The sequence below is a fragment of the Trypanosoma conorhini genome (genome assembly GCF_003719485.1).
Source record: "Trypanosoma conorhini strain 025E chromosome Unknown Tco_14.4_contig_00257, whole genome shotgun sequence".
Lineage (NCBI taxonomy): Eukaryota > Euglenozoa > Kinetoplastea > Trypanosomatida > Trypanosomatidae > Trypanosoma > Trypanosoma conorhini.
In genome coordinates, this window is record NW_021704333.1 from 7,697 (window position 1) to 15,970 (window position 8,274).

At 55.5% G+C, this 8,274-nt stretch overlaps 5 protein-coding genes across 5 annotated transcripts, besides 2 other annotated features; all 5 read right to left on the minus strand.

The window, feature by feature from the left end:
* Positions 1 to 143: 143 nt before the first annotated feature.
* Tco025E_04797 (putative mitochondrial RNA binding complex 1 subunit) lies at positions 144 to 2,294 on the minus strand (the record flags this gene model as incomplete). The annotated part of the gene is made up of 1 exon (XM_029371702.1): positions 144 to 2,294. The coding sequence occupies one exon, from the start codon at positions 2,292 to 2,294 to the stop codon at positions 144 to 146; it is 2,151 nt and encodes a 716-aa protein (XP_029228316.1).
* Positions 2,295 to 2,943: 649 nt separating this feature from the next.
* On the minus strand, positions 2,944 to 3,837 carry Tco025E_04798 (radial spoke protein Ci-RSP9; the record flags this gene model as incomplete). The annotated part of the gene is made up of 1 exon (XM_029371703.1): positions 2,944 to 3,837. The coding sequence occupies one exon, from the start codon at positions 3,835 to 3,837 to the stop codon at positions 2,944 to 2,946; it is 894 nt and encodes a 297-aa protein (XP_029228317.1).
* A 189-nt stretch (positions 3,838 to 4,026) lies between these two features.
* Positions 4,027 to 4,044: a microsatellite.
* A 134-nt stretch (positions 4,045 to 4,178) lies between these two features.
* Tco025E_04799 (helicase-like protein) lies at positions 4,179 to 4,913 on the minus strand (the record flags this gene model as incomplete). Its single annotated transcript, XM_029371704.1, has 1 exon — positions 4,179 to 4,913. One exon carries the CDS (start codon positions 4,911 to 4,913, stop codon positions 4,179 to 4,181), a length of 735 nt encoding a protein of 244 aa, XP_029228318.1.
* A 121-nt stretch (positions 4,914 to 5,034) lies between these two features.
* Positions 5,035 to 5,073: a microsatellite.
* A 192-nt stretch (positions 5,074 to 5,265) lies between these two features.
* Tco025E_04800 (putative meiotic recombination protein DMC1) lies at positions 5,266 to 6,726 on the minus strand (the record flags this gene model as incomplete). The annotated part of the gene is made up of 1 exon (XM_029371705.1): positions 5,266 to 6,726. The coding sequence occupies one exon, from the start codon at positions 6,724 to 6,726 to the stop codon at positions 5,266 to 5,268; it is 1,461 nt and encodes a 486-aa protein (XP_029228319.1).
* A 257-nt stretch (positions 6,727 to 6,983) lies between these two features.
* On the minus strand, positions 6,984 to 8,117 carry Tco025E_04801 (putative dynein heavy chain; the record flags this gene model as incomplete). Its single annotated transcript, XM_029371706.1, has 1 exon — positions 6,984 to 8,117. One exon carries the CDS (start codon positions 8,115 to 8,117, stop codon positions 6,984 to 6,986), a length of 1,134 nt encoding a protein of 377 aa, XP_029228320.1.
* Between the last annotated feature and the right edge of the window lie 157 nt (positions 8,118 to 8,274).

Below are 8,274 nucleotides of genomic sequence, written 5' to 3' on the forward strand. Positions count from 1 at the left end.
ACTTCAACAGTCACTGTCGTTTTTTTTTCTTATCCTCCGCCCCTCTTCCATCTCCTCCTTGCCTTGTTCATCGTTTCTCGTTCTTTTTTTTTTCGTTCCTCTTCAGTTCGGTGGTCTGTGTTCGCTACGGTTCGCTGCACGCCCTAAACCGTTCCCTTCATCCGGGCTGGGGCCTCCATCCACCGCGCGTAGTCGTCAGCACGAGCACCCGTGGGGAAGCCGTGCTCATCAAGTGAGCGGCGTGCAAAAGGCATGTAGCGTCCCAGGCGCCTTGCCATGTTTGCCTTTTCATCCTGCAGTGCGCCCTGTTCCGTTGACGCTCCTTGGGATTCACTCTCTCGCAGCATGGCGGCCCACTCCTGTTCAACAAAAGTATCCAAGAGGGAGGCTGCGACGTTAACCTTCTGCCGATTTACCCGCCGCACCGTCTCCCTGTGGAATTCCAACGCCGTGTGGTATAACGCGCGAGCGAGTTGATAAATGCGTCTCTCAAACTCCCTATGCTTCACGGCGGCTTCTGCACTAGCAAGTTTCTCTGACAGGCCAACGTGAGACAAGAACGAAATGTGAGGATCTTTTTTTATGATGGAAACAAAATGTGGTAGTGTTGGCAAGTACGGCGGAAACGTATTCCCTGCCTCCGTCACACGCCGGCAGTTGCTCGCCTCTGCGTCCTCAAAGCTGCGACGATAAATTTCCTCAGTGGCGGAATCATACTCCTTCAGGGCTTCTATGCCCTTTCGTGTGAGCCTGTCACGCTCCTCTGCTCGCACAGCCCTCGGGTTAAAGTAACTCCAATCGGAGTAACTAGAAAAGGTTGAGGGATGGTCGTCAACGTGCGTGCTGCGCAGCAAGGTCTGGAAACTGACGATGTCATCACGGTGGTGTTTCTGCTGCAGACGACGCAAATCCTGCGCCCGGCCGTCGATGGCGAATGCCACATTTCTCGGAAAGGGAGGAAGCAGATGGCCACGCTTCTCTGCAATAACATGGGCAAGGCTGGCACCGTCAATTGCGCCTCCTGAGGATTCTGTGGAATACGGCCGTGTAAGGAAGGCGTGGGCGCTGGGAAACTTCACAAAGAGATTCTCCGAGACAATCAGGTTGAACTCACCAAAGAGAAGGATCTTGAGCAGCGCCAAGTTCTCCTCACAACGCCACAAAGCCTCAATGGGTGGATACGAACTAGGCGTTACGAATCGGCGAGCGTTCTTCTCCTTGGCGCCAGAGGAGTCCTTCTGCTCGGCGTCGCCGCGACGATCACCTCCGCGCGTGGCGGTTTTAGGAGTTTGACTATCGCCGTTCACATTCTCGCCTACGGCGGATGCGGCGGCATGAGAAGTGGCTTCCGCCGACCGCAAGGTCTCAATTGCCTGTCGCACATCCGCGTCGTCCTTCGGCGGGGGATTTGAGAAGAGTAAATCCGTCACATTCGGCTCCCGATGACAGCGCAGCACCACGTGTGCCTCCACAGCGTTGTCAATGTAGTACTTCTTTACTAGGTAGAGAAAGTAGTAGTACGCCTCTAGCGCTGGGCAGTTCACCGAGCTGGGTGCAAACACGGTCTCCTCAACGGCCTTGAAGATGTAACGGAACGAGGGTGGGTAGGACGGCTTCCGCTCCGACAAGATGGCACGATAGAGTAAGGCCTTATCCCAAATTGCGGTGGCGTCGAGGGAGCGTTCAAGCACCATCTCTTTAAACAACTCAACAAGGTGAAAGCGTGTGCATCTATCGATGTGGATGGCTGGGAACTGTGGCTGACGTTCAAAGAGGTCAAGCATACCTTGTGCCTTTGCAACCTCATCCAGGGTTTCCTGCGCATGCTTCCGCTTCATCTCGCCCGAGAGGCGACGGAACGAATGTGGAGGACGAAGAAACATGCCCGGTGGCGGGGCACCCGGCAGGCGGCCGGTCAGCTCACCGGAGGAGGTTGTCACCGCCTCACCGCTAATAAGGTTACCGTTAAACTTTTTCTCTGCTGCCGCGCGTGCATCCAGGTACTTGCCCTTCGCCTTGTAGCAGCGATAGAGCCAGTCCAAGTAGTCGGGTGAGTAGGCGATGCGCAGAGGACCGGGATTAGTGATGAGCTTCTCAAACGCCTTCTCGTCCCTCGCGCGGACGCCACGCTCCATGGCGTACGCGAAGTCATGCACCGGATTAAATTGACCCCGCGTGGTAATCTGACGCTGCTGATGGGAATATCGGTGATGAGGCGCTCCTGCCCCAATGGCGCCCACCGCAGCCGCCGCATCCCGAATGTGGCCGAGGGAACGCACTGCCCGCCGCATCATTCTCGCACGGCTCCCCTGCAACTCCCCTTTTCCTCTCGTGTATTTGGTTAGTCTTCGTTGATATATTTTCCGCCCGTGCGTCCTTCAAAGACGCGCTTCCTCGCCGTCTTCCCCGCCCTTCTACCTGCTGTGGCGGGTCAAAAGCAAGTGACCCCAGGGAAAGTTATATTGCTACCCGTCGTGCGGGATCCAGTTACGCGAAGCGGCGTCTCACAACAGTGCAATAGCGAAAGAGAAAGAGACTGTGGCGGTGACACGCATTCACAGAGAGGGGAAAGGGCAAACAACAAGAAGGGCAAGAACCAATGTCATGGGCGAAGCCGATTCAGTAATGACACAGTATTCCCCCCACCTCCTCCCCCTCAGATTTCCACTTCTCTACCTCAAGAGAGAGCGAAAAAAAAAAAAGGGAGAGCCTAACTCTACATCGTCATCTAACGCCAATAATTAAACAAGTGAATCAAACCACCTGGGCAACGGCACTACACGATGAATATGTCATCGTGTATGCTTATTTGCTTTTTCAATTTCCCCGCTTTTTTTGTTCTCTCTCTCTGGTTTCTGCATTCGACCTTCTCTCAGCTTCCGTGTACGCGCATTCGTGTGTGCAGCTGTAGTTCAGAGTGGGGAGCCTCTTTGCCCTGTTTCTTTACAACTCAAAGGCAATGTCGTGGTTGATGTTGCCGTCACCCATGTAGACGGTGCCGTACTTGTTCGTCTCCGGCACATGATAAAAGACCGAGCCTACAAACTTGGCGCTTCTCCCGAGGACGACGTTGTGCACCGGGTCGTACCGCAGCCGCCAGACTCCCCCCGGGAGATCGTCACTGATGGGAAAAAAGATGGCGTCGATGTTCTGATCCTCCTCAAGCCGCTCCAGCCCAGACTTTGCGTGCAACTGGGTTCCCTCGGACCTTGCGATTAAGTCCATGTATGGGTTCTCTGCTCGCAAGTGGTAGTAGTTCCGCAGCGAGAGTGCCTCGTCGTAGGCGCGCTTTAGCCCTGTGAAGGCGGTGTTGCGCTTGATCTCCGGCGGCAGCGTGGCATTGCGGAGCTCACGGTAGTACGCCCCACGCGGTGCGACGCGGCAGTGATAGTCGTGCGCTTCAATAAACAGCACAAGGCGCAAGGACTCCTTGTAGCTGGAGGTGCTGCCCGTCAGCTCGTCCACGACCCGATACTCGTACGAGGGGTCACCCATAAATGGCCCACGCATCCTGTACATCAGCATCTTCTTCTGCTTCTCGTTCACGACCTCGTCCGTGGCGCGCTGCATCAGGGACTCCGTCGTTCCGAGAAACACAAAAGAGAGGCCCTCGTCGACGGAGTAGTAGATGACCGGTTGCGCCACAAGGTCGTCGTCAAAGGCCTGCACGATCGTGTAGTCCTTTGTAAAGCCGTACACCTTTCCCCACACCAGCATCGTACGTCGCTTGCTCTTCTCCATGAGGAGCGGAATCGACGTTGCGAGCGCGACGCGCTCACTTGTGGAGAAGACATGACCCGTGGCGGGTGCAAAGGTGAAGACGTCTGCCAACGACATCAGACTTCTCAACAGAAGACCACCACAGCAACGGGGAAAATAGTAATAGAATGGTCGGGATGAAAGGGAGAAAGGGAGAAGAAAAAGAGGAACTGGATCGATACGCAGGAAGAGACAGAGAAAAAGGGTCAGAGCAACTCATTAACCAACAGAGGAGGCCATCAAGTAAGTTGGCGTGTGTGCGTGCGTTATATATATATATATATAGAGAGAGGGAGGTAGGAAAGATGTGTGAATGCGGGCAGAGACCCCGATGGGGGAGACGTCCCATCCACGGCAAGCTAGACATGCGAGGCCCAGAAACACGAAAACTGAAACAAAATAAGGCATTGTCGTCAGGACTAAGCGGCAGGTTTCAAATGCGTGTCGAGGCCGGGCCGAAGCTCCGTCCGCTCCGCGTCGCTCAACAGTGACCACGTGTCCCTCAGCAGGGCTATGACATCATCCTGCAGCAATCCTGTAGCCAAAACCACCTCCTCGCGCAAGGCACGCGTCTCCGCCTCGGCAAAAGTGAACAGTTCAACAACATGCTGCTGCTCAATGGCCACACCCTTTACACTAACGAGCGCTCTGTTCAATTCAAGAAGAGCCCTGTCAACCGCATGCGCATCCGCATTCGCCTGAGTGGCGGCATTTGTTTCCAGCGCACGCCAAGAATTGGCAAATTCCCTCAGTTCATGAGTAAGTGCCCCTTTGCCGCCAGTTTCCGTCACTGAGTAACTTCCATCACTTGTGTCGCAGGCCCTCTGTTGCTCCTGCTGTTGGAGCGCCTCCCGCTCCATTAAGCGGCCCTGGGAAACAACAAACGAATTCCATCGCTGGTGAAGGCTATGCAGCAGGGTTGGTTCTGCGGCAGAAGAGGCAGGCGACAATCCCGCCGAAGTCCGCAGAAGCGGCGGCACTATCTCAAGTGGCTGTACGTACGACTCGTAGAGTTCCTCTGCGCGCAGCTCATGCGGCGGCGGCGGCGGACACTCCCTCGCACCCTCCGGCCTCACAAAAAGGACGCTGTCCTCGTTCCTACCGCTTGCCGCCAGCGTGTCTGTTGCGCGGGCCGCCGAAGTGAGTTGTCCCATACGACAACTCCCTCCAGAATAACTGCGGGTTGCCCTTCCTGGGCCTTCCGTGGCCGCTGTGCTCACGTTGTTGTCACGTCGAGCACGGCGCCCACCACGAGGCGGCGCAAGAAACCAAGAAAATAATAATAATAATAATAATAGATAGTAACAATGAATACACAGGAAAACAAAAACAAATCCCAAAACCATGCCGTTGAGTGAAAAACAAAAACAAAAACAAAGGGAAAGGGAAGCAAGAGAGAGAAAACACGTATGGAAGAAAAACATGCCTTCATCCGTTCACAGTTTCTGTCAACGGGGCGTAGAGAACGAAGACAGAGCAGCGGAGATGAAACCATGCCACGAACTGTCATGGCCACACACGGTACACGTCACGCACGCCTTTCTGACTGAGGGAGAAACAGCATTCTCCACGCGGCTGTGTAGGGCTCTTCACAAGGCGTGCCACACGATGCTGCACGGCATTTACCGCGCTACCCACGTCGAGACCCCCACTGACGGGAGGGGCGATAAAGACCACGTTTTGATGGCAGCTCTCCCTATCGCCGCGTGTTTCGGTTTCCCTTATCGCATCGTGTTGCTGTGTAAGCAGCAGACGCGTAGAGAGCCCGTACGCCCAAGAATCCCCCAGCGCGGGTATGAGAATGCGGGAGCTCTCAAGAGTGCCAGGCTTCAGCGTGCGGCTCGTTACCTGATTGCTTACGACAACGCAGAGATTTTGCTCCCGAGCGTGTTTTTGCAACAACTGCCCGCACCTGAAAAGCAGACGCGAACGGTGCCACAGCTGCTGCTTGGGTGTCACGGCGGTGGCAGATGCTCCGCCCTCGGGGGCTTCGCTTCCCAGCTGATTGGCGCCCAGTTGGGAAAAGGAGCGAAAGGGAAACGCGACGGAGTCGATGACGACCATTCGTATGCCTGGGTGAGAGGCAAGGTATGTGGGCAGCACGTTCAGCAACGCCATGAGGGAAACCACGTCCACGACGCGAAGACACTGTGTCTGCTGAAGCACGTGGTCCACCGTGAACAGAGCGGCAACTGCGGCCAGAGAGGCACCCGTTGCCCCGGGTCGAGCCCGCTTGCGTGACGCGGACGAGCCCGAAACGGGGCCACTGCCACTGCCGCTACCGAGCGACGAGGAGACGGTCAGGCCGTCTTCCTCGGCAACCGCAACACTGCTTCCAGCAGCACCCTCCGCTTCCTGCCGCAAAAGGACCTCTGTCACTTGCATTACGGCGGCGTGCGCAATTTCGCGAAAACGCTCCGGCACAAAACTTCCCTCGGTATCAATAAATAGACACGCCCCATTCAACCCACCCAACTCCTTCGGCAGCAGACAATCTACTGCGAGCTGCATAAGCAGCTGCGTCTTCCCCGCCCCTGGTGGGCCACAAACCTCTGTCACCGTGCCCACCGACATCCCACCGCCAAGAAGCAAATCCATGCCCCTGCAAAACGTCGTGACCTTTTCGCCTTCCGTTTCGGCCTCTAGTTTCAACATCTCTTCCAAGGTGCGAGTGCCAGGAGGAAGACAGTACCCACTTTCCGCAGGATCCCTCCCCTGGTAGAGAGGGAGAACAGTGCTCACTACCTCTACGGCCTCCGCCTGCGTCAGCTGCGGGCACCGCGTGAGAAGACGGGACACGGCATCCGCAGCGGCGGAGGAAGCAGTCTCGTGAGACGGTCCACCTTCAGCCTCACTGTGCGACAGCTTCTCCGGGAGGCGGCAGACGTCGTCCAACCAAAGCAAACCGGCATTCTGCAGCTTCGCCTTGAGGGAAGGGTTGAGGCAACTGCAATGCTCTACTGACATCGCGCCTTCCTTATTCCAGTCAACTGTGACGCACATGAAAAAGAAAAGAAAACATCACGCGAGAGAAGCGGAAAAAAACACTCTTGACAAGCGAGGGGTGAAGCAGTCATAAAAAGTTTGTGAAACGTCTAGTAAGAAGGAAGGACCGAACAACAGGGTTTTTAAACACTGCCTTCTGTGCCTGTCATCGCTGCGGCACTCGTGAAGAAAAAAAAAAAAAGGGGGGGGGGGGGGAAGGCTTGAGTTCCGCAAACTTCTTACCACTCCATGCGGAAGCAGCTGTCAACTAAAGCCTCAGGAACGGGCCATGGGGCCCGCGGGGGCAAACTCTCGCGACGAAACATGGAACATGCCCTCAAGCGTTTTTTTGTCGCGGTGGAAAGCCACGACGCATCACAGGAAGGCGTCATCCTTGCCCCTGATGAGGCACTTCTCAGATTACATCTAACAGGCTTGTCCACATTAATCACGGGTCGCCAAGCGTTCTGAAAACTTCTCTGCAGCAACTGACGGTGAACAACCATGTCCAGCATCACTTGTGTAAAGAAGAAAATGAGCGGCGGCAGCGAGTAGGAGGCATCCCCGCCTGTGGGAAAGTCGGGCTTCATAAAGGCCTGTAGTGCTGCATAGTCCTCGCTTGCTACCCACTCTGCTAAGCGCGCCAGACGGCTCAACATGCACCCTCGGCACTCTTTACCATCGTCTCTCTCCTCACAGTCATCGAGCAGCGACATAACGCGACAAAACACCAGCTCCGCGGCCGCATCATCTCCGGTGAACAAATGATAAAACAGTTGGCAGGCAAGCAAAATGTCTGCATCTGAGAGAGTGGGTTCATCACACGCTATTTTACCCAAAAAGAAGGCGTTAGCTTCCGCGTGGCGTACTTCCTCCGTGAGGTTGTCAAGGAGGCCCGTAGACGCAGCAAAAGACAAACTACTACTAATCAATTCCATGTCGTTTAGAATTGTCCCCACGCAGACGCTCCAAACCCAAACACACGCAGCCAGACGAGTGGCGCGAGTCTGCTCCCCTTGGACCACGTCACGCGTCCTAGGATCTCCAATGGCATGCGCCCTCGCAGACCGGGAACAGTATTGTAGAAAAGACAGCTCCGAAGCTGCTTCATGGTGGGGAAAATGTTTCATCTGTGGTAACAACTCCTGCTTAATCGCCTTCAACTGACTTGCAAGCCTCTCCACTCGTTGCACGGCGGCATGCACGGAGGAAGTGGCAACCTCGTCCTCCATTATTTCTTCGAGTACTTCCTCCCACTGCAGCTGCACATCCGTCATAGACTCCTCCAGTAGTGGAAGAGGACGCAGCACTGCGGGCATGCTGCGCGTGTAGGCCCTGCGAAGGGCACCCTCACCTGTCACTGCCGCAGCCATCACACGTTCGGTTTCTTGCGATGCCGCGCCGTCGCTCACGCGCGCGTCCCCCCCGCTACAACCCGCCTCACCCAAATTGCGTCAACAAAAAAAAAAAGGGAAAAAGAGGAAAATGGAAGCAAGGATGCCACTACACAAGAACAAGAATAGAGACAAG